The sequence below is a fragment of the Sapajus apella genome, unplaced genomic scaffold (genome assembly GCF_009761245.1).
Source record: "Sapajus apella isolate SASKATOON/1434 unplaced genomic scaffold, GSC_monkey_1.0 scaffold165, whole genome shotgun sequence".
NCBI classification, from domain to species: Eukaryota; Metazoa; Chordata; class Mammalia; order Primates; family Cebidae; genus Sapajus; species Sapajus apella.
The window spans coordinates 446,279-471,144 of NW_022437105.1; the positions used below are offsets into that span (position 1 = coordinate 446,279).

Here is a 24,866-nt window from a genome sequence, read left to right on the forward strand (position 1 = left end):
ATGGTTGTAGTTGTTAAACCAGTGAACTCAGTTTCTTTAAGGCTTCTGATTTGGTTCCATGTTTGACTCTAAAGATTTTTTTCTAAAATAGAAGTTATATAAATATGGGAAAATGTATACCTTTAAAAAGTCTAAAGGAAATGTAGGCTTTTTTCTAATTTATTTTCCCTGTAAACTTCATACGTGAAGGTAACTGTGTGTGCTAACATAATAATTATGAGAAAAGGCCCTTCAGTTTGCAGTAATAGTTGTGAGAAAGTGTTGAGACTATTGCAGACTTTTGTGGAATTTTTCTGTAAATAATTTGTTGAGATGAAATTCATAAGGGTATCAACCATTTTGAAGTGAACAGTTGAGTAGCAGCTAGTGCATTCACAATGTTGTGCAGCCACCACCTCTGTCAGTTCCAAAGCATCTCCATCACCTCACAGTGACGCCTCTTCAGTAGCTCCTGCTCTTTTTCTTTTCCCCTATCCCCTGGTAACACCTTCTTAGACGTTTTAGAAATGGTTATTAAAAGGCACTTGCTCCTTTATAATGAGCCTAGACGTTGGTAGTAATTGTCTGGGCTTTTTGATAGCACATGTATACGTATAATGGACATCATAACATACTTCTCACTTAAAATGAAATTCCATCACAAACCTGTTTTCAAAATTTCAGAAGATAAGGATGTTTTGTTGATAGAATGGTTTGGCCTTTTTATGTACTTTCTGTCCCGATCTACAATTGATAAAGTTTTCATAGCAGTTTTTCATGTCTACAGATAATTTGAAGATTTAATCTTTAAAGTTCTTCAATGTACAGATTTTTTCAGTTTTCCTAAATCACTTGTCAGTGTTATTAGTCAGCTTAATAGAACTCTAATTATATAATGTTAAGTAACATAGATGGGTTGGTTGCTTTTCTCCTGGCAGGATCATTTGAGGGAAGCTAAGATGATCTTTTAGTTTCCTCAGAATTGTTTGCAAAGGCCAGAAGTTTTCAAGAAATGTTTCTTTTATATTTGAGTGATTAGCATGAGTTTGATGGGGTTATGCTTCTTTTACCCAAGCTAGAAAATAGGTAAAAAACAAAGTCATTTTATTTGGATACCATTTGTTACTCTCATATCATTATTTTATAAACAAACATGGATTTCCTTTTCAGTTGTTATTCAAAGCCATTGTCTGTCTTCTATCATGTTTGGACTTACAAAGCCTGTTTCAAATTGTGAGACACCTGTCGTAAAACTACCCGTGATAGCCTTTTGCTTATTGATATGAACTAGTCGGTGAAATTGCCATTCTCAAACAAGCCTTTTAAACTTCAGATTTAGATTTAGTATACAATTTGAGAAATCTTAAAGTAGTGGAAAAGAACTATGGTAATGAGTAATTTAAATTCCATTTTCAAAAAACAAAGAATTTACTCCCTTTACCATAGGTATAATGTAAGTTCTTTATACACTTTGAAATTCTCAGTTTTCTCAGCTTTTATTTTGATTGTTTCTTGGTCTTGCCTGTCTCTTCCATTCCCATTAACTAACCTAGGGGAATGGACTTTCACTTTATTAGGTACCTTTAAGTAAGTAGTAAGCACACCATATCATTGAAAGATGTTCACAAGTCCTTCCATTGGAAATCTTTTAAAGAGATCAGTGTGCTCGTGTATGTTTATTGTAACATCATTTTTATTGATAAACTCTAAAAATTCAGTTAGTGATTGTGCCAGTGGTAAGAACATTAAACGAATCCTTTAGGTCGTATACTTCTAAAGGTGCTCAGAACCATAAATGAAAATGTTATTTTGAGAATAACATAACTAAATGTCGTGCCTTCATGTCGTACCTTCATATTAGTGTTTTGATTTTTTTAAACTATCATGATTGTTTACAAGTTTCTTTCTCTCGTTCTGCTTGATTTCCCCTCGTCTGTTTTTCTCCAGGAAGTAGACCAGGTTGACCAGGTAGGACATCTGCTGGGAGCTGATCCTAGCTGTGTTGCTTAGCCAAGTTTCTCATGCTGCTCCCATGTCAAATACAGTAATACAACAGCTGGACTGAACAGCTCATAACACTCATTCAGCAACTGAGACATGCAGTACTAAAACTCTTTTTGACTGTGCAACCTTTATCGGCATTTCATAATTTCTGCTTAATGCACTTCAGTGTGGATATGAAATGACAAAAGTTCTGTTTCTTCTCTTTATTATTTATCCTTGGTTCCTATTCTTTGGATCTCATCTGAGGTTGCCTGGCCTGCACATGTGGTCGGGAGAGGATGTGATAGATCAGTACTTGATACTGAGTTGCATGGTGTCCAAGCCAGTGACTACAAGTATCAGGGTGGCTGTGGGTAACCATGGATACATGTATGTATACGGCACAGATTACCAGATAATGCATGGTCTACGATTTGGTGTTACATTATTTGATATCTCCATTTCTCCGCTGATTCCATCTATAAATTGTAGCTAACTGAATCCATATGTCTATGTACATGAATCCTAAGAAGTAGTTGCAGTGGTTATTTACTTCCCATTGCTATGTACGCACCCAAATTGTTTTGCAAGTATCTGGTATCTGTGGTAAATACCTTGGTGAAATGGGAAGGTACTGGTCTATCTTCAGCAGCTTTTCAAGAGCATTCCTTTATATTTTTATTATTTTTGTTTATTCTCTGTTGCTTATGGAAATGTGTTCTGTCTGCAGAAACAGAAGAATATTGCAGGGGCACTTGCCTTCTGGATGGCAAATGCATCTGAACTTCTCAACTTCATTAAGCAAGACCGAGACCTTAGTCGAATCACGTTGGATGCCCAAGATGTTTTAGCACATTTGGTTCAAATGGCATTTAAGTAAGGAACACATTTTTGAAGATGGCACTATTCTATAGATAATTAAGTCATTGTTTTCTTACTCAGCTTTCCAAACTAATGTTAAGATTTGGATTTACCTTGATTGAAGATGAATATCAAGAAGCATACATTTTTGTAAAATGTATTAACTACATTTAGTTACATATTTATTATACTGAATTCAGTGAGCTATGTTTCAAGATTCCTAAGAGTAAAACTCATATTTTTTTAATGGAAAATGTTTTTTAAGAGTCCAGATTGTTTCATGTGTGATAACATGTATGACAATAGCTGTCTGTCATGCTGAGATTACTTAAATTGTTTATGTATTTTCAGATACTTGGTTCACTGTCTTCAATCAGAACTTAATAATTACATGCCAGCCTTTCTAGATGACCCTGAAGAGAACAGTCTGCAAAGACCAAAAATAGGTTAGGATGTTTTTTTGGCTCTCCCTCTATTCATCTCTTCCTTCACATTTTGCATCATTTTAATGCTTAGTTTAGGTAAGGGGAGGTATTTTTTAAATAAATGGGATGTCCTTTTGGGTTTAGCAGTCTTTAATAAATTTTAACTATTTGTTTTGTTTACAAATTGTTGTCATTTTGGTGTGTCATGCTGGCCATACTCTTTCAAAAGTTGCTTAAGGTGAAGTTATGATGTTACATGTAGTTAGTTAATAACTATAGGTAGTTTAAGATCATACCACTGTTCCCTCTGGAATGAAGTTGGTATTTTTAAAGTGATTAAACAGCACTTAATACCATTGGTACCATTATCTAAATTTACTGCACACTGTCATTCTTCCTGGATGACATTTTGGTCCTCTTGTCCTCTCATTCTGTCTGGGCAGATGACGTGCTGCACACGCTCACAGGAGCCATGTCCTTGCTACGACGCTGCAGAGTCAATGCCGCCCTGACCATTCAGCTCTTCTCTCAGCTCTTCCACTTTATCAATATGTGGCTGTTCAATAGATTGGTGACTGACCCAGATTCAGGGCTGTGCTCACATTACTGGGGCGCGATCATCCGTCAGCAGCTGGGCCATATTGAAGCATGGGCTGAGAAGCAGGGGCTGGAGCTGGCTGCAGACTGTCACCTGAGCAGGATCGTGCAGGTGAGTGCTGGTTGCCACTCCCTGGCTCCTGTGCTTTATAGTAAAGGTATCTGATCTTTATGATGGGCAAGAGCTTCGATGCAGCCAAACCTCGGTACTGTCTTTTGGGGTTTTTCATGTGTACAGATAATGAAGCAGTGCTGTATTAGTGCCTGGGCAGCCATAACAAAGTATAGATTATTTTTTCACTGTATTAATTGTATGCCATAATTTTCACTGTTAAGTATTTGTGCCTGAATAAATCGAAGAAAATGATTGCTTATAGGTACTTAAAAATTCAGAGTTAGAAATGATATCAAACAACCAGATTGTTCACATGGTTGTTTTCTGGTAATTTAATGTACACGAGCTTTGTTTCATACACAAAGTTATTTAAAATATTGTATGAAATTAACTTCAGTCTGTGTGTATAAGGTATATATGAAACAAATTTTATATTTAGACTTGGGTCCCATTCCCTAAGATGTCTCATATATGTAAATATTCCAAAATTGGAAAAACACCCATATCTGAAACACCTCAGGTCCCAAGCATTTTGGGTAAGGGATACTGAACCTGTGTCAGAAACTGAGTAGCTTAAGAGTTGCTCCATAGCCCTGCAGGCCAGAAGTTGAAATCAAGGTGTCAGTTGTTGGTTCCTTCTGGGGGCTCTGGAGAAAGGATCTGTTCCAGGCCTTCCCCCACTCCAGCGTCTGGTGGTTTGCACGCCATTGGTGTTCTTTGGCCTGTAGATGCATCATCCCAGTCTCTGCCTTTGTCTTACGGCATTTTCCTTGTTTGCCTATCTGTGTCCAAAAGACTGCATTTTATAAGAGCACCAGACATTGGATCAACTAATCTTGTTTTAACTTGATTATTCCCTGTAAAGGTACTAGCGCTAAAAAAGATAACATTCTGAGTTATTGGGGGTTAGCCCTGCAATATAATTTTTAGGGGAACACAGTTCAGCTCATAAGTGGTAACTAGTTGACTGTAAATATCCTTAAAGAGTTCTTTATGTTGAGATTAGTAACATGTATTTCAGAATGCTTTAAAATGGATGATAATTAACCCTTAAGAATACAAAGTAAATCATATCCCAGTGGCATAACCAGCTCTGAGGAAATTTCTTAGATAGGAAAAACTAGGAGGTGATGTTTTGTAATTAATGAAATGAGTCATCTGCAGCTTAAAAACCTAGGACTTTTTTTTTTTTTTTTTAGTATTATATATAATTTTTTTTCTTGATACCTTATTTTTAAAAGAGATTTTAGTATAGAGGCTAGTCAGCTGGTTTTGAAAAGTCAGGGCAATGAAACTATTCAAACACCAGTAATAGGTCGTCTCAGTTGTCATGTAAATGTTTAGCTTTTGAAGACAGTTTTTAAAATGCCTCACGAACATAATCTAATTATACATACATGTCATAATAAAATTAAGAGGGATCTAAAAAGATGCCCTTTGCAAGATAATGGTTTTTAGTTCAATTTAACGTATATAGTTATGTAAATGGAAGTCTGTTTCCTGAAATCATCCTGCATTTCAAAATTAAATTAGCAAGTTATAGTTTTGTGAATATTACATAAAGGATAATATTTATGAAATAACTTTAAAATTATGATATTTTTGTCCTTTATTCTTTTACATAGGCAACGACTTTGCTTACCATGGATAAGTATGCACCTGATGACATTCCAAATATAAACAGCACCTGCTTTAAGTTAAATTCACTACAACTTCAAGCCTTATTACAGAACTATCACTGTGCACCTGATGAGCCTTTTATCCCAACGGTAAGTGGATGGTGACACATTACCACACAGTGCGGGACGTGTTTGCATAGGGCAACTTGGATGAAAAAAACAAAAGGAAATCTTTTTTAATTAGTTGACTTATTTATTCTCATCTTACAAGATCTTTTTTTGTCTGAGTTAAGAGTTCAGTGAAAAAAACAGAAACTACACTCCTAAGCAGAAAGTGATTTTACTGAGGAAGTCCAGTTCTTGGGGACTCACCAGGAGGACTGGAGAGCAGGTGAGGTGGCTGCCCAGGACTGCTGCACTCCAGCGTGTGTTGCAGCAACTGAGTGCTAGAGGGCGGCTGCCTCTGCCACAGGCCACCCCCTTATAGCCTGGCCGAGAGAGGCTTGCCATGGTAAAATCTCCCATTTCATCCAGAATGGAGCCAGGACTTTTGGCATGCGTGCATCTCAATAGGAGGAACAGAGGGTGAGAAGCAGTGTCTACCACTGTTAGCTGTTTGTAAAAAGAAATGCTGTAGACTTACATATGAGTCATTTATGTAAGTGGATGGATGGATTCACCAGTATTGAGTTTATGCCAACAAGACATGCACAAAACAGCCAAAAACTGGAAATCACCATATCAAAAGTCCAAAATAAACATAAATCATGTCATAGTCAAATAAATGGTACTTTGTAGTGAGAAAGAATGAATGCCAGTTAAAACAACTGGGATGAACAACATGACATAATGTGAAAAAAAAGCAGCCCCATGCAAGGTACGTACAAGACGCTTCCATGTGTGTACACTTTAGGAACAGTCAAAAGTACTTTCTGGTGATAGAAGCCCAAAAACCATTTCCTTCTTTTTGAAGAAAAAGGAGGGGACAGTGGTAGGGAATGGGGTGGCTACTCAGGTGACAGCGCTCTCTTTCTTGAACGGAAGTGAATGTGGTGGTTGAGCTGGCGTGTTTATTTTATTGATCTGTACAGTTAGGATTTGCAAGCTTTCCTATGTGTGGGTAATACATCAAAAGTTTTTGAATAAAAATCACCCATGAACTCGTAGTTCAGAAATAACCTCTATATATTCATATATTTCCAAACTGGCAAAAATACTGTGTAAATATTTTATCCTGGTTTTTTATATTTAACATTGTGTGGGCTTTTCTCTATATCATTAAACATTCTATACAAATATAGTTATTAACAACAGAAAATTAAAGAATTATACAAGAAAAAAATGACTAGAAAAATTAACTTCTTGTGATTGAACAGTTTCTTTTTATTTAAAGCTATAAGTTATTGAAAATTAATAATTAGAATCTTGGTTCATTTGTAAAATGTGTGCACCCTGCCCGTGAGTTTGCCGCCTTGAGAAAGTTGATGATGAGCATACCAGTGGGGTCTGCACTCCCTCTGGAACCCTGCGTCTGTCTGCGTATGTGTGTGTGTGAGATAAGCCGTGCTGCACCCATCACACAGGCTTTGACTAGTTGTTGGTCACATGCACCAGGCAGTGAGCATCTCTTTTTAATTTTGCATTTGTTTTCCAAACAGGATCTTATAGAAAATGTAGTGGCTGTGGCTGAAAACACTGCTGATGAGCTGGCCCGCAGCGATGGAAGGGAGGTGCAGTTGGAGGAGGATCCTGACCTGCAGCTGCCTTTTCTTTTGCCAGAAGATGGTTATTCTTGTGATGTTGTCAGAAACATTCCAAATGGTTTACAAGAATTTTTAGACCCCCTGTGCCAGAGAGGTAAATATAGTCTGCATGCCTGAGTCTAAGCTACACCCCAGTTTGAAGCGAGCATTTTCTTCATTGTCCACCTCATAGAGTAGTCCTCTTATGTGGGAGTGCACCCTCATGCTGTCTGGAGAAATTTTCTTGGTGACGGAAGATCAGAAGTGTTGAGACAGAGAGCCCTTGGGGATGTTGGGTGTTCCTGTGGTGAGCATCTGCTCTGCCCACTTGGTGTCAGGGTTACATTTTCTGCCTGGGCTGATAACAAGGCCTTGTATTGTTTCTCCCTTCTTAGTAGTTTATGAGCATAGTGGATGGAATCATTAGCACTAAATTGTAAACTTTGTTGGTACCAGCATAGCAGTTGAGCAACACAAGCTTTGGAAGCAAACTACCTGCATTCTAAAGCCACCTCTGTCACCTAGAGGCTATGCTGCCATTGTCAGGCGACCTTGGCCTCAGTTTTTTTTTCCATGAAATGGGCATGTTGATAGTACCCAGCTAAGAGATTGTTGGGAGAACCGAATGGGTTCCTGTGGAGCATGCAGAACTCTAGCACAGAGCCATTGGGTATGAGTGCTGCTGTTGCTGCTGCTGTGGCCACTAGTGCCACACTGGCCTATGCCTGTGTGCTGCCAAGACCCAAACTCCAGCATGTCGTGTGCTTTCTATGTGAAGGGCTTAGGGCCCTGAAAGGTTTAAGTACAACTGATTTCCCGGATTTTATTATGTCACCTTTACTACATTTTCTTGTGATCTATACTGATCGAAAACACCACAGTTATTTCTGATGTATGAGGTTTTATATTAGACCAAATTTTAACCCCACTCTGCCACTTTTTCATAAAGTAGAAAACAGCTCAGATGAGTAGAAAGCTAGACTCAAAGTGTAGGGATTTGTTTAAACAAACAAAAGTAATAACAATAAAGGTTTTATGCCCATAGGTATGTAAATATGAGGAGTGTGGTTTTTTAACTTCAGTGAATGTTTCACTCCCCAAAATAAATACGTTTTTATACCTTTAAAGATCTCTTCAAAGTGTCTGATAGTTAAAAATCATTTTACAAAGGCTGCCTCTTTAATGACGTGTGTTTCCAAAAGGTGCTCAAGTCCCAGTGCCATCCTCAGAGAAGCAGAGAAAGAGGCCAAGGTGAATCAGGCTGGGGTGAGGTCTTTCAGCAAAGTGTGTGTGAAGGAAAAGGGGTAGGAGCAGGAGTAGGCAGGGAGAGCCTTCAGTCTTGGTACAGATGCACCTGTGATGAGGTTGAGGAAGGAGGAGGGCTGGATTGCAGTGCCCTGAGAAATGGAGTGGACCTGAACTAGCCACAGAGCATTAGTTCGTGCTCTGCCACTCCCTGGGAAAAGCCTCATGCCACACAGTGGTGGACCCAGAGGCAGCAGCATAGCTTCCAAGCAGCAAGCACTTGGCCACCACAGGGTGCTTTGAGGTATCCTTTTAGGTATGCCGCATCTCAGCAAATCAGAAACCATAGCCAGTGTTCCTTCCCAAAGGCTTCCCTCGGGCACATGTTACTAAGGCCCTAGTTGCCAGATGATCTCCTCAAATACTGCCATGGTATCTTAAAACCATGGTTTGTGGATGGCTGTCTCCTGCCGGGAACTCTTCTCCTGTCACATGTGGGATTAATTTAAACTGTTGAGCTTGACATCATCTTCCAGCCTTACTTCTCCACCTTGAAATAACGCACACTATATATGTTATTAACATTGAACTGTGTATTATATCTGTGCTGTTAACCTTTGTCAGTACTCCTGCTGTTGAACTTACTAATTTGTTTTCTTAATTCTAATCAGGTGTCCATTTATTTGGAAAACCTCAGTGTCATCTTAACACTTAACATGCCTCCCCCAGGATTGATTCTTAGATACTTGCTTCTATTTTTGCACTGGTCACATTGTGTTTGAAACATGTGCTGCTGTCTGTCCTCCACGTGGAGTGAGGGTAGGCCCCGAGAGCGTGCACTTTCTGTGATCCTCAGCACCTTACATGGGCCTGCTGTATGTTCAGTGCTCAGTAACTAGTTGTTTTTATAATTAATACCTTGCAAATAAGCATGCAAGGTGACTACTAGCATTTTGCAAATGTGTATAGTTTATAGTTTACAAGCAACTGCCAGTTTTATCACACGTGCCATAGGGCAGATGCTCGCCAAATTGGAAATAGCTCTTAACTTAATGATAGAGTATTCTTCGTGACTTCCTCATAAACTCTTAAACAATTAATTTTAGGACATATGTAATATTTCCATGATCTTGGCATTACCATGTTATTTCATGTGTGTTAGATGATTGTACATGTAGCTTAGTACATGGATGCCTTTAGAAGTCTTACAAAGAATCAAGTGTTTTCTTTTACGACATCAGTGTTTTTAATGTTTCACACTCAATTCTTTACAAGTTGATTAAAGAATTACTTTGTGCCCTCAGTATATGTTCCTTTGTTGTCTTCGTACAATACAGTTCTGTGAGACAAGACTGTACCACCAGCCAGGACGTATGCCTGGTCTGAGCGACGTACATTCCTTAAGCTAATAAAGCAAAACCTCTGTTTGTAGTATGGTCCAGAGCTTGTTATGGAATGTGGCCCTTGAAAAAAAGAAAATAATTTATAGTTGTTCAGATTTCAAAATCCTGATAAATTAGTGATTCTCTCAAACATGAGAAAGAGAAGCAAGTTGTAGGTTATATTTTCATGAATCTGAATTGAAATAGTGATTTAAAAAATGAGAAAGTAAAACTTAAGTAAAATTACTTTGTATACTTATTTTAACGGAATATGTTTTTGACATCTCTTTTTTTGCCTACCTTAAATAACCTCATCATTGTCCACAAATAAGTCAGAATTTTCTCCTTGTTGAAGCACTGAAGTGGATGAGACTGTCAGCTACTGCCAGGAAAAACTCCTTGCCAGTCCAAGCTCTTAGACCACTTGAGACTGTGGTGAAAAGCTGCACAGTCTGTCACACAGGACACTCCTGATGGATATTAACTGCTAATATCGGGAAGAAGATGGCAGTAGGGAAAATTTACTACGATTGTTTAGGGCCTGTGTGATAGGACTTGGTCAGAAACATTGCTGAGAAACAAAATAGGTTTTGACTAAATGAAGAATGACATACTTTGAATGAAAGGCTTACTTTGACAAAGCATGTCATTTGTCCCTGATGAAAATATCAGAGACACTCTTGAATACATGAAATGATTCTGAAATTTATTTGTAAGAAATTTAAATTAGTATGAACTTAAAAGGAAATTTGGACAAAGAGTAATGATGAGGAGTCCTAGAATTGTTGTACAAGTTACCCGATAGCTTGAATGTAAGTAGTTGAACCCAGAGTCTAATGTGCTGGCAGACACCCCATGTCATGTTGTTTCTGGCTCCTTCCCTCTTTTCTTTCCCTTTGCTAAGTAGATATTCTGAACGTTATTAAGGACCTCTTACTGTAGTGGAGTAAACAGTTCTCCAAGGAAGTAATGACAAGGCGATTTGATAATTTCTTATAGAAGTAAGAAAAAAGTTCTTTTGGAACACAGAAGAAGGGGAGGCCAGTTTCACTTTACTGCTTAATGCTGAAATACTCTGGGACCAAAACAAATGGATAATTTTAAATGTCCGGTAATTCAGTTTGCAGAGGGAATAAAGGTGTAGAGTAAGAATAATCAATACTGTGTATTGGATATTAAGCAATCAGTAATTAATCTTGCTTCCCTTATTTTGACAAGATTTCTCATTTCCTCCTTAGGATTTTGCAGGTTAATTCCTTACACACGTTCACCAGGTACTTGGACAATATATTTTGAAGGTGCAGATTATGAAAGTCACCTTCTGCGTGAGAACACAGAGCTGGTAAGAATTTTGAGGGTACCATGAAGTGAAATGGATCCTTAGGACTTGAAGATTCGATGCAGATTCGTTTCTTTCTTATACTGAAGATTGATGTGATTTAAAATCAACATTAAATACCGGTATTATTCAAAAATTTAAAAACCATAATTTTTATATATATATTTTTTCCTCCCAAGTCATATCTTTTACAGTTTTGTCTATAAGCAATGGTGCTTTTTAAAATAAAGAACACGTATACCCATGGTTATGCCAGTCTTAATGTTAATACATATTTTTAAAATATATTAATATGATAACCTTAAAATATTTTCTTAACATTCTTTGGCAAAAATATTTCATTCTTTTATAGTCAGTTCTGCCTTGTCTTAAATATATATCAAGCTATTTCATAATATTTTGTATCTTTTTGTGAAAGAGTGGTAAATTCCAGGGTTTCCCAGCTTTATACATGTTAAGGATAATTCTGCTTTGCTTCATATAGACAGTTTTAACACAAACAGGATTTTTTTTTTTTTTTTTTGTATATTCAAAGTAATTAGTTTGGCTCCCCAGCATACTTTAGGTTTGAGCATTATATCATGGCCATCTCCAGAAATTGAATTAATTGATGATTGTCTTTTATACCAAATGGATGATCACATTGAACTACTGACAAAGTGAACTTACCCCTAATACTTTTTTGTTTGTTTGTTTTTGGAGACAGAGTCTTGCTTATTTGCTCAGGCTGGAGTGCAGTGGCTCAATCTTGGCTCACTGCAGCCTCTGCCTCCTTGGTTCAAGCATTTCTCCTGCCTCAGCCTCCCAGTAGGTGGGATTACAGGTGCCCACCACCACTCCCGGCTAATTTTTTTGAATTTTTCAGTAGAGGTGGGGTTTCACCACGTTGGCCAGGCTGGTCTTGAACCCCTGACCTCAAATGATTTGCCTGCCTCGGCCTCCCAAGAGACCTAGATGTTAGGTCATCTTTGTTATAACCAATGTTTGCAGTCCTCCCCATAGATAGTGTAAAATAAGTTTAAATTTCCTCTCTGGAAACACACACAAAAAGACTGGTAATTTATTTTGAAAGATAATAAAGTAAAAATTGAATTTTGTCCTTATGATCAGACTTTCTACCTGATAGTAATGGGGGTTTAATTTTGTTTTATAAACTAAGTTTTTCAGTTCCCATTTAAATAGCATTTATGACTAGATTCACCGTTAAGACTTGAGTCAAGAATATTTAGTTTACCAGATTAATACCTGAGGAATAGCTATATTAATTGAAATTTTTTTTTTTTTTTACTGCTTATCTTCCCACCCTTTTTCTTTCCCCATTTGCTCCAATGCATGATTGACTAGATCATGAGTTACCTAACCATACAGAAGCACTTCCATTTGTTTTCATCCTTTAGGCTCAGCCTCTGAGGAAAGAACCTGAAATAATCACTGTGACCCTAAAAAAGCAGAATGGAATGGGCCTCAGCATTGTTGCAGCAAAGGTAGGCCAATTAGTCATGTGAGAGTTGTCCTCTCCATTCTTTAAACATGGAATCAGTAGTTGTCAGAGTGGACCGTGTGGGAGGACTTTCCCACCTGTGAATAACGTACGTGTTCAGTTCTGCTTCTGTGTGGGTGAGGAATGCTGTTACATGAATGAAGCCAGTGTGCTCACTGGGCCCAATTAGTTGAGGGATGATCTCCTACTCTGAGAATGTAGCTAGAGTGATACCTTGAGATTGAGCAGATGGTACTCAGAAGGAAACAATTTAAAGGCATAGTCAAAACTTGATTCGCACAGCGGGGAGAGAAAGCATTGGTAGAGTAGAAAACTGCATAGTGGAAGTGGGGCCCAGGTTCATCACCTCATCATGTTCTCAGACCCCAGTGCATATAAGAACCCCTAGGGACCTTGCTACACAAGGAGATTTCTGGTTCTCATCTCCAGGTGTTCCCTTCCAGTAGGTCTGCCCTGGAGCTTAGGAAATGGCATTCTTAACCTTGGCCTTCTGTGGTTCTGACAGATGTTGACTGCTGGACTATCCTCCCAGAATTCTTGGGGTTTGAATCCCTTTACCTGCTAGTTTCGGCAGGATATTTAAAACTACACAGATCTTTTCTTTCAGTTAAAGAAATGAGTATTGTGACTCTTGGCATTACTCATGAGCCTCTTCCACCATGTGAATCTCAATTATGTTTGCTTAGAGTGAATTTTAGCTTTGAATCATAGCTATATATTTTCAATGAAACAAACACGTTTTTAGCTAATATTTAATAACTAATGTTTCAGTCAACTTTGCTAATATTTTGCTTAAAAATAACACTTTGGCAACTACTATTTTTATTTTTGTTTCTATCTCTAGGAATCTATGAAAAGCTTGAAAATGTTATATAACAGTGTGATAGAAGTGCCTTCCGAATTACACAGTTAATGTGTCTTGAGAAATGTTTTAATTGCTAATAGTCAAACATTGTAGTTTCTTTTTCTTTATACCAGATTTATATTATCCTGTATATTAATTTGGAAATAAATGGACTGTCATTTGAAACCTTGACATTCCCATTGCCTAGAGACCTGTGATTTTTAAAAGGTTACACTAAAGGTTTTTCCACCTCAGCCCCTCTAATTTGTGAAGGGTCCAATTTGAAATGAGGGTATAGGGGCAGGCCATAAGGTCAGCTTCTCAACGAACAAATCTAGAAGTACGAGAAAAAATGTTGAGGTCCTGGCTCTGAACTGAAGGCTAAATGGTGAGCTAATGAGTGGTCTGACAAGTACACAGGCTCTGCCTGGCTGGGCACATTTGCATCTCCTGTCCCATCATACTGCAAGGCCTTTTTTTATTTTTATGTTTTAATTTTGTAAAGAGTTTGGGTCTTGCTCTGGCACCCAGCCTGGAGTGCAGGCAGTAGCACAATCACAGCTTTGAACTCCTGGGCTCAAGTGATCCTCCTGCCTCAGCCTCCCAGGTAGCTAGGACCATAGGAGCATATTACTCCGCCTGGCTAATTTAAAAGCTTTTTTTAGAGACAGGGTCTCACTATGCAGCCCAGGCTGATCTCAGTTAAACTCCTGGCCTCAAGCAGTCCTCCCACCTTGGCCTCCCAAAGTGCAAACAAAGCGTTTGTGTCCTACTTTGCAAGGACTTCCTGGCAGCTCTCTACTCATCTCTGTCCCATAAATCAGGGTACTTTCAGAACTGGATTAGATGATGAGGAGTCTGGTATCTTTCCCTCTCAGACTGACTCTGTAGCATCTTCACGGTAGTCATCCCTACTCCCAAACACAGTCCCTGGCGTATAATAGGCAAAAAATACTTGTTGAAAAACAGCAAATAAGAACATTTTTTTTTTTTTTTTTTACCGAATGGATAGTTGACTTGCTCTTATACATGTTTAATCATGGAAGTTAATTTATTTAAGATAACAAATTACCAACTGCATTAGCAAAACTCTCACTGAATTAGCTATGAGGAAAATTTGTTAGCCATAATCTTAGTCATAAATGCCTACAAAACAGTATGTGATCAAGATCTAATGCAGGTGCCATAAAACTTAACCTTTGTGTATTTCGGAGAAGTGACAAAGATTAGTGAGGGCATCATGGGAGAAGTGGCATTTAAGCTGGTCCTTGGAAGAAACCTAATTGGAATGAAGGAATAAAGGAGAAGTATCGTAGGTGGGAGTGAGAGCACAAGCGAGGCTGGAAGCAGCAAGTCTTGTGTACGCCTCATTTGGATAAAGTGAGACCTGTGCGACTACTAGGGAGAGGGGAATAAGGAGGGCAGAGTGCTTAATTAGTTTTAAAACTCTTGATTGATAGATTAAGGAGTCTGTACTTGATGTTATAGGCACCACAGATTAATGCAGGATTTAGAATAAAAGAGTAGCATGATGAAACTGACATTTAGAAGGCTGTCTCTGGATCTGATGTGCAGGATGGATTAGTAGAACCTGGGACTGAAGGTGGGCGTCTGCTTAGGAGTTCATCAGAGGAACCTGAACCCTTTAGTATATGGGTTGAAGGTGCTGTGTGGGGTATAGCAGGTTGCCTCTCAGAGACCAAGGCCTGTGGGATTCACCTGCGCATGCAGAGGGTGGTCCAGGGTCCCGCAGCCCACCTCACCATCCAGAATTTCTGCTTACTCCTGGTAAGGGTCCTGCTCACAGACCATATTTCCAGGCTGTTACAATTTAAGGGACCAGGACTAAAACATCTGGAGATGTGAAAGGGGAAGTATCAGCCGCAGAACTGTGTTTTCTCTCTGCTTACCAACTGAGTCAATGCCCATTTTCAGGAAAAAATCAGAATTAAAAATTACTCTACCATTCTCAAGTCTGTGGACAAAGTTTAACCTCCATATTTTCTGTTAAGTTTATCCTGTAACCTTATTTTAAATGCTCTTCTTATCTGAGGTTTTAAGAGTGTGGAGGTAGATGTAGGGAGCTTCCGTTATCCATTTCCCCCTCTTCCAATTAAAAAAAATATAGACTCAAGCCTGATTTAGCTCAGCATTCAGTCTTTCAGAGTTTTTGATTCTCTCGTACGATTTCCTGATGTATGAAGGAACCACATTACCTTATAGCAGGAGAGAAGGAGAGGAGCTCTGGGTTCACTTGGCACTTGCTCACCCTCTCTTGGGCGTCCTCTGGCCTCTGATTGTCTGTCTCTGAATGTTAACCTCTGTTCTTGCCAGGGTGACAGGGGGCAATTAGGACAACAAACCGGATTGAAAGTCACACCTGAGTTTTCTTCTGTTGCCAAGATGTCCGTGATCTTAGCCACTTTATCAGCACATGCCCTTTGACCACTTGAGGGACCAGACAGAAAACTATGAATGAGGAGTTACATGGTAGTATAAAGAAAGGCTTTGTGATGGTGCACCTGGAAAGAGCTGCGGATTTTATTATAGGTGAAATAAGGACCCTTGAGATTTAAGTGAGGCATGATATGATTAGAGTGCAATGTTTAAAGTTTATTTTTACAACTCTGGAACATGGATTAGAGACACTGAGACGCACAGCCGGAGACTAATAGTAAGTTGTACCAGTTTCCAGCTGAGAGGTTGTGGAAGCTTACGGTAGGGACGAGGCAGTGGAGATGATGGGATAGTTTGCTGTGTGTGCAGAGGACAAAGGCGTTCTAGAGCAGACCCCCGTGAAGGCAGGCATCTTCCTTGTTCACTTTTGAAGGGTTGACAGTTTCTGGTCATAGTAGGTACTGATACATATTTGTTGAATGGCAGCTTTTGGACTGGTTCGTGAATAGGCAGTAGTGGATGAAAGAGGGAAGTATCCAAATGAATCCTGATTTTGTATTGGGCAACTGGGCATATGGAGATGTGATTTACCAAGACAGGGAAACTGAAGAGGGGCAAGTGTGGTGGCAATGGGCATTGAGAGTTCAGCTTTGAATGTGTCACACTGGAGATACGGATGCCTGTTGAAGTGAGTGAATATATATTATCTAGTAGATAGTTGGATAGTGAAGCTCAGAAGGTTAGAGCTAGCGATAAAATTTGAATGTCAGCATATAGATGCTCTAAAGGAAATAAAGGAAATGGCCTATTAACTGGACAGCGTACCATTTTCAGAAATGAAGCGTCTATTAACATCTTTTCTTGAAAAGAGAGAAATGAATCTAGTAGTTCCCTGGCATACTGGATTACTAAATATATTCATTCTTTTCCAGTTAGCTTGTGATTTCTGGTACTTGGAAAGTCATCTAACACATAGACACTGCTGAGATTACACTGTATAGTTGATAGGTATGTGGGTCTGCATAAATTACTATAGTAGAGTGGACTTCAGGGGTGTATTCTGAGTGAAGGGTAGGGCAGTATACAGGGGGATTTCACCGCTAGCCCTGCCCTGAGCCTGTTGGTGTGGTGGCGTCACGTAGGATTCTGTTCATGTCTGGGCTCTGCAGTCACGCCGCTGCCATGCGGGTTCTGCTCCTGCCACTGGCAGCCTTGGAGCTCTGAGCACATCGCACCCCCTTCCAAAGCCTTAGTTTCCTTGCCTTTAATATAGCAGTAATAGTTACAGTTACCTCAGCTCTTCAGAGAGAGAAACTGTGTCATGCATGTTGAGCCGGTACTAGATTACCTCCTATTTGTATTCTTGTTAGTATCATGAGTGTATGGTGTATATATATGTATATTTTTATACAGAAGAGCCTATAGACTTGTGTAGTTAAACTTTACCCCCAGTAATTTGTGTGCTTTTGTTGTTTTCTGTAAGCTGCGTGGCTTTTGTATTTGGCGCATTCTTTTTTCCACTTCTAAATTGGTGTATGGCTTAGCTGCTGTAACCCTGAACCGTGTTTTGGTGTTAAGTTCCCTGACTCGCCTTCCACATGGTAGTTAAATTTTATGGAATCCAGATGATTTGGAAGTGGTGTGGGTATGCAGTTTACTTTTTAAAACATTGCTTTTGGGGACATTCAGCAAGCTACTTCTTGCTCATCCATGGGACAACATGATGCTTCCTGTTTAATTTGGATTTTTAAATTACTAACAATTCCTTCCTTTTTGTTTTTCTAACTGTTTTTAAAGTTTAAAAGTACAAAATGAATGGTAATCATAGTGGACTGGTTACGTAAGAGCCTGAATATTGCGTTAGTTCTAGGTCGTGTTGATAAATGCCATACCGGGTCATTGCATCCAGTGCAGAATGTGGTGATCCTGGTCTTGAAAAACCAGCTGTGTTGGATGCTGTTGAAAACTGAGAGAAGTAGACAGTTGTTTTTTCAGTTCAAGAAGTTGTTGTGGTCCCAGAAATGAAAATGTGGTTCTCTGTTGTTGGAAGAACGCAGTCAGTGGTGAGTTTCTTCAGGGTGCTGTTGTCGGTGTTCTTTCTTATGCATGCTGTGACCTTGAAAGAATGCGTTTTCTTTTAGTATAACTTGTTTAAACCTGTCAATAATTAACTTGCTTATGAAGCAACAACCATTTAATGTAGCTTATAATTACATACTCAGATTTTTTTTGCTTTCTGTTTTGTGCTGCAAATTCTTAAGCTTCATAAAAACATAAGGCTTCTATATGCCTCTTATTTAAGAAAAAAGCCATATTTTATCCTGCTGAGTATAATATGGTGAAGGTTGCTTTAAATATGACAACTGCCACTATGTAACTTGCTGAGGTCGTGTATAAGAATATCCATGATGTAACTTACTTTTGGCCCCATTAGGTGGTTTTAACTGTGTACCTTTCTCTAAAACCTGTTTTTTTCCTCTAAAAGTGACCATAAAAATGACACTTTTAAAGTACTTAGGATATTTTACTATTTTATTTAAAAATAAATGGTTAATTAATGCCTAAGTATCTTCAAGTTTATGCTTTTAGACTGTATACTGATGTAAAGTTTTAAGATCTTAAAATCTTAGCTTAAAACATGGAGATTCCTATGCCCTAAAAATGAGAGGGTAAAGACAGTGTTTATTAACATATCTTCTCACTGTTTAGAGAGTAACATTCTCACATGAACTGTAATTTAGTCCTTTGAAGACTTTGAGACCTTCTTTAATTGTCTAATTATGACCACGTGGGAAAGAGCTAGTCAAACAAATGAAGTCAGGAAATTCTGGCCTCCTTTTTAAAGTCAGTTGCAAAGTTCCTATTGTGCTTACAATTTCTTCCATGGAGATAACAGAAACATCTTTCCATTAAGTTGTATGAAGCGACACAGTGCCCCTCATGGCTTCTTATGTATTTGGAAACAATATATTTTTGTGCCAAAAGCAAAATAGTAAATTATATATAAAAGAATATTGTTTTTACCTAGTTTATAGTTTTGTACTAAGTACTGATATCTTGGATTGGCTTAATTGCTGGATTCAGATACAGCATTAAAATAACGTAATAGGAATGTAAAATGTTAATCCCCTAAAGAGCGATCATAGAAAATAATGATATTTGTAGAGTTACCTGGATGTAGGATCTTAGCTGTGAGGTAGCCCAGAGGTTCACACCGCCCTGGGCTTGCCCCATCTCTCTCAGTGGAGGCTTAAGCCATCCAGACCCACCCATCCATCCCCTGTGCAGGCCAGGACTCTGGGGAGATTTGTCAGGATTCTCAGGGTCACCTCCAGTGGTCTCTCAAGCCTAAAAATCTGCGAGTCACACACCACTTTACTAGGCCAAGGAGAATTGTGCGCTCTGCCCTGGTGAAATTCACACTCCCTGCAGATGTGACATGTGGTCCTCTGGGGTTCATGAGCCTCCTGCATCCCATCTGCGGGACCACCTTCATTCTCTTGTTCATTTTATGAAGAGGAAAGAGATAGATGTGGTGGTGTTGGGTTTGTATTTCATACAAAGCATAAACAAAAACCAGAGCTGGAACTGTAGCCTTGCCCACAGCACCAGACCTGTTAGGGATAGCTCACCACTGACTTTCAAGGTTGCTGGATGTAGAATTTATATAAAAAGTGAATTTTAGAACTGATTATTTCAAAATTAAGGTAGTTCCTACCCAACAAGAGAGATCTTTAGAATGTTTCTAAAACCCTAGCCTGGATTTACTTGTTTGACTAGAAATAAAGCAGTTGAAAAGCCCTGAGGAAAGCAGCAAGTGGGCAGAGAGTCGGCTGAAACATGCCTGATGACTGTGAAGTGTTTCTGGGCTCTGAGGTCATTCCAGCCCTGTATTGTTCAAAAATCTCTAGCCAGAGAACCCAGGCTAGGTTTTCTTACCTGAGAACAATAGGGTTGGATTCATGACGATTTTGCCAGCATATCTTTCTTCCTCCTGCTCCTTTTTTTTTTTTTTTTTTTTTTTTTTTTGATTGTGTTTTAATGATGTCTTTATGCTGTTTATCACGTTGTACTCCCACACGCACTCAGGGTTTGCTGCTGGAATGTTGGAAGCCTAGGCTCCTCCTGACCGAGCCTCCCTGTGTGTGTGGGGAGACTACCTACACTTCTACAAAACCTCTCCTGAAGAGGCGTAGTCAGAGAATTAGAGAAGACGTTTGGGGAGCAGTCTTTCCCTTGTTGCCATTTCTCATCGATTGCACAAAGCAACTTATAGGTGCGTGCTTCTTTCTCAGTTCCAGGGAAAGCTGAATGTATAGCAGCTGAGTTGTTTCTGTGTTTTATTGTAATTTTTGGTAACTTTTTATTTCTTGCCATTCTCTCTTGTAACTCTGCAGGTAGATTTCAGATACAGCTTTGCTTCATCCTGTTTTTGTCCTCTTTCTTCTCTCTCCTCTCCCTCATTAGTCCCATCTCCCCTCTTTCCTTTTTAATGGAAAGAAAAGCAGTTTCAAGATTCATTTTAAGATTAAAATGTTCAGATCAAACAGGCAGTGCTTTGTGTTTTCCTTTTTGCCTTTTCTTTTTTTAAGGACAAAATCTAAATCTTCTGTCAGCGTGTACTCCAGATTGGGTATCCTCTAATATGCTGAAATTATGTTGAGGGGCGCAAACGCTGAACATAGAGGTTTAGATGCTGCACCACAAATGTTCTCAGGGGCCTCCAGAGGGGGAAAAGTTGATTTAAAAAATTGCCTCTGGTATTTTAATTAAATTCTAAAATTGTACTTACTGAAATTTTTAATTCCTGGTCCTTTCGAATCTGTAACTGCTCTTCAGGAGACTTCTGTCCGAACTTTTCTTTAATAGAATTGATTTGTTAAATGAGGAATGAGTAATCCTGAATATGATTATTCTTTTAGTTTTGCAAATAATAAATGGACTAAAATGCAATAATATCTTTTCAAATACCATATTAGGTACCTTTAAGCAAGTAATTCTTAAAACTATTAACCCTTTTGGATTTATCTGTACTGTTGTTTACTCACAGAAAAGAAATAGAATTACCATAAAATGAATTTAATTGTGTGTGCATATAAATATAAAATAGACACTAATTATTTTAATAAATTTTGAGTTCAGCCTTACTAAACTACATTAGATTGTGCTCTATTGTTTAAAAATAAGACCTAAATTAAGTGGTTTAAAATTTCCGAAATTAACAAATTCTATTTCATAGTTTTTTGTTTTGTTTTGTTTTGTTTTTTTGTTTTTTACTGTAGGCAGTACAGTTCTCATGTATTCAAATGAAGTGGGGTGGGTAGAGAGGGCTCCATAATGTAAGGGAATTGTTGTGGCTTGATAGGTGACAGTTTGCTGAGGCGTCTGACCAGGAGCAGAGGCAGTTAGGGATGTGGCAGAGCTTCTTTACTCTGCTCTTCCTCCGGTCAGGGCGTACATTCCAGGCCTGTACTGCCATGGCCAGATTGAGACACCTTGAACGAGCAGACACCTTCTAGTTGGACAGAGATTGAGGTGATTCAGGTTGAAGGGTATTGCCCATATTGATGTGATATACATAGTCAGACATTTCTTAAGAGTTATTTCATCTCTGGTAGCTATAATTTTGTTTTTCTAAAATAATTACCAGTAGAACTGTAATTTCTCCATACAGCAGTTGTAGTTAACAATTTTTACGACCAGTTTATGACTGTGGGCTGTACCTGAAGTTTAAGTAGGATCCAGATAAACAGAGGTGGTAGAAGGGAAGGGCATGTGAACAGGGCCCAGCAGGTCTGCGGGAAAGGAGTGTCTGTGCAGAAGGTGCAGGGTCTGTGGACGGGGAATGTGTCCTCTGTGAAGCCGAAGCAGTCCGTGAAGTAGAGGTCCAAATGCCAACCAGAATGGGGACACCTCTTAAATTATCCAGATCCATATTCTTTACTTGCGCATTATTTTGTCTTTCTGTCTCTAAGAGTATTTTCAAAATATATTTCTTGATGCATTGTCTTGACTTTTAATTAAATTCAATTTTTATGACCAACCTTGAATAGACCTTTTAGATTTTAATGGATGTTTTGAATTGAGGTCTCTAATAATCATGAATGCTTTTTACACTTTTTTTGTAGAGACAGAGTCTCACTGTGTTGCCCAGGTTGGTCTTGAGCTCCTGGCCTCAAGCAGTCCTCCTGCCACAGCCTCCCAAAGTGTTGGGATGACTGCCACCATGCCTAGCTCTATCATGAATGCTTACTTCCTTAAATGAAAACCTCTTTTTGTGACAAACAGATATACTTACAAATTCAGTTTACTTGGAATTAAAAGAAGCGATGCTAACTTAGAATTCAGATACTTTCTGAATATATAAGAAAAATAGAATCTGTCTTACTTGTGCCTTTTCTGACAATCATGGGTTTGAGATCCCTTCCTAAAAGGGCACATTGGGTACACAGCCTGAAGTGCTTTTCTGTCTATATCTCTTTCCAAACTAGTAATTTCACAAAGTTTTATTGCTAACCCATATACAATGGGCATATCAGTTGCTTCTTAACTTACTAAACAGGAAATTGACCAAATTTCTTACTGATCAGTGTTAGTAAACTATAAGGCAGCCTAATTGAGAAGCTGTTCTGGAAGGGATAGAGCTCCCTATACTCAAGAAGCTTCTAGTGGAATTGGAAGAAGGAGCCATTTGCAGAGGTAGCTATAATGCAGGACACAGTGATTCACTGCTCGAAAAGAACAAAGAAAATCCAATGTGATGAGAACATTAGTGAAGAAGAGATGATATCTTCCCTGGCACTGGGAAGGTGAGTGGGCTGGCAGGTGAGCTTTGGAGATGAATGATGGAGAAGATTTGGCATGTCCCCTGCATCAGAAAGACAGTTGCTGTAGAGAGAACATAACTAAGTCAAGAACTCGAGAGTGGGAGGAAGTGAGGGCTGATTCGAGTGGAGAATGATGAGCGAGCTTTAAGCTTGAACTTTGGTTCATGGAGCCATGAATACCTTGTGCAGGAAGCTGCTGTGGATTTTTACAGCAGCTGGCGGTTAGAAAAGTCTGCTCAGGATAGTGTTATCTGAGCTGTGCTTCAGGAAACAGAAGTGGACGTAGGGAGACCAGGAAATCAGTTAAGAGGAGAGCGTCCTCATTTTGCCAGAATTTTTCTGAAATTTATAATGCAAGCTTCATCCTATTTAAAGGTAGATAGTACATTCAGATATCAGTAGTACATGATCAATTTTGCTTCAGTACTTAAATTTAGGCATTAAATTTCACATTGCTTATAGTATCATAAATCACCTGTCATAAAATGGTGTAGGATTTTGGGTTCTTTAAATGCCATGTGTCGTTCACATGGAGTCCACATCTTCAGCGTGCATGTTAACTGTCTGCTTGTGTAGGGTGCTAGAAAGGAAAAGAGCCTAGTGCCTGCCCTCAGGTGTGTGATGACTGCTCTGAATGAAGGAGCTGAAAATGAGGTGACAGTGCCATGAGACTGAGGTTCATTGTGAAGCTGGAAAAAAGACCTCTTGTGAAAATGAAAACCGAGAGTGGCGGGAGAGCTGACTGACAGGCAATGGCAGCCATGCGTGCAGGTGAAGCAAGACAGTCCCGCCCTCACTTTCTCATCGTTCTCTTTTATGATTTTAAAAAGAGGGTTTTGTTAGTGCAGATTGTCGTAAGTACGTGCCAGTTTTTTGGTCTTTAAAATTGTGATTGTGCAAAGAATACCAGAAATGGAAGGAGGAGGCTTGATTTATTGTTTTAAAATATATATTTGGCATTTCCTTGTTTACAATAGTGTTACTAAAAATAATATATTACTAGTATGACCGCTAAACATTTTTCTTGTCAGAGATGGTAATAATTGGCTATCTTATTAAAGGGATGATTTTTATTCTTTACATTACAAGGTCAGGGTTATATTAACCGGAAGATAATGCCATGCGAAAATGTTGCAAAGTGCCCATTCTCACTGACAGTTGGCATTCTCATATTCAGTAAGCATTGCTTTTCTGTCAGGTAGAAAGCAGAGAAAAAAATAACTAGTGCTTGTAGAACTTTTTAAACACCTGACTAAAAAGGGAATAGGCATGCAGCATTTTCAAGGAAAAAAAAAAAGAAAGACTTTCAGCACTCCAACAAGAATTAGTATTGGATTACTACAAATAAACCAGTTGCTCAAGAATAGCAGCAGCTCCAGGAGGGCAAGGGTTTTTGTCTCTTTTGTTCATTGATGTGTATATGGAGCTTAGGACAGTAGAGGCACTTGGTGGATATTTGTTCAGTGAATGAGATTGTCATTTAAACAGCCGAGGCATAGAATTAAACAGTTATTCATGAATCACATAAAATTATTAAATGTGTAAATAAATTCAGTTAATTATCTTATGTGTGAGAGATTACCTGATTTAACAGATAGGGATGGTGGGGCGCGTGCTGTGTCTTAGAAGTCTTTTTCCATAGCGTGTCACAGTTCCCTTGATTCAAAAAGCTCAGCCTTTGCCAGCTATCCCAGTAATGCTTTTTTATGGCAAAAGGATCCATTCAAGGACCACAGGTTGCATTTGGCTGTTGTGGTGTGTGGACTCTGCTGAATGATTTCTGAAGGGAGGTAGCAAGTGGGCCGTGAGGCATCTCGGACTGGGCCAGAGAAGTGTATTGAGGTGAGAGTGGAAGCCATCCATGGGGGAGATGTGTGGACAGACACAGAGGGATGTCAGGGTGAGAGTGGAAGCCATCCACAGGAGAGGTGCATGGACAGACATAGGGTGTGGGGGTTAGAGCGGAAGGCATCCACGGGAGAGATGCGTGGACAGACACAGACAGGGTGT

The 24,866-nt window shown here is 39.0% G+C and overlaps 1 protein-coding gene across 15 annotated transcripts in view; it reads left to right on the top strand.

Annotated features, from left to right (window-relative positions):
- Positions 1 to 24,866, top strand: part of AFDN (afadin, adherens junction formation factor) — a 139,627-nt gene that overhangs the window by 83,773 nt on the left and 30,988 nt on the right. For 10 of the 15 annotated variants that reach the window (XM_032267073.1, XM_032267077.1, XM_032267074.1 and 7 more), the window contains 8 exons: positions 1,927 to 1,947; positions 2,693 to 2,838; positions 3,175 to 3,269; positions 3,692 to 3,957; positions 5,586 to 5,729; positions 7,238 to 7,436; positions 11,187 to 11,290; positions 12,685 to 12,771. In XM_032267073.1, the coding sequence (XP_032122964.1) occupies positions 1,927 to 1,947; positions 2,693 to 2,838; positions 3,175 to 3,269; positions 3,692 to 3,957; positions 5,586 to 5,729; positions 7,238 to 7,436; positions 11,187 to 11,290; positions 12,685 to 12,771 (1,062 nt within the window). The remainder of the gene's footprint in view (positions 1 to 1,926; positions 1,948 to 2,692; positions 2,839 to 3,174; positions 3,270 to 3,691; positions 3,958 to 5,585; positions 5,730 to 7,237; positions 7,437 to 11,186; positions 11,291 to 12,684; positions 12,772 to 24,866) is intronic. The other 5 variants (XM_032267069.1, XM_032267070.1, XM_032267078.1 and 2 more) reach the window with 1 other exon arrangement.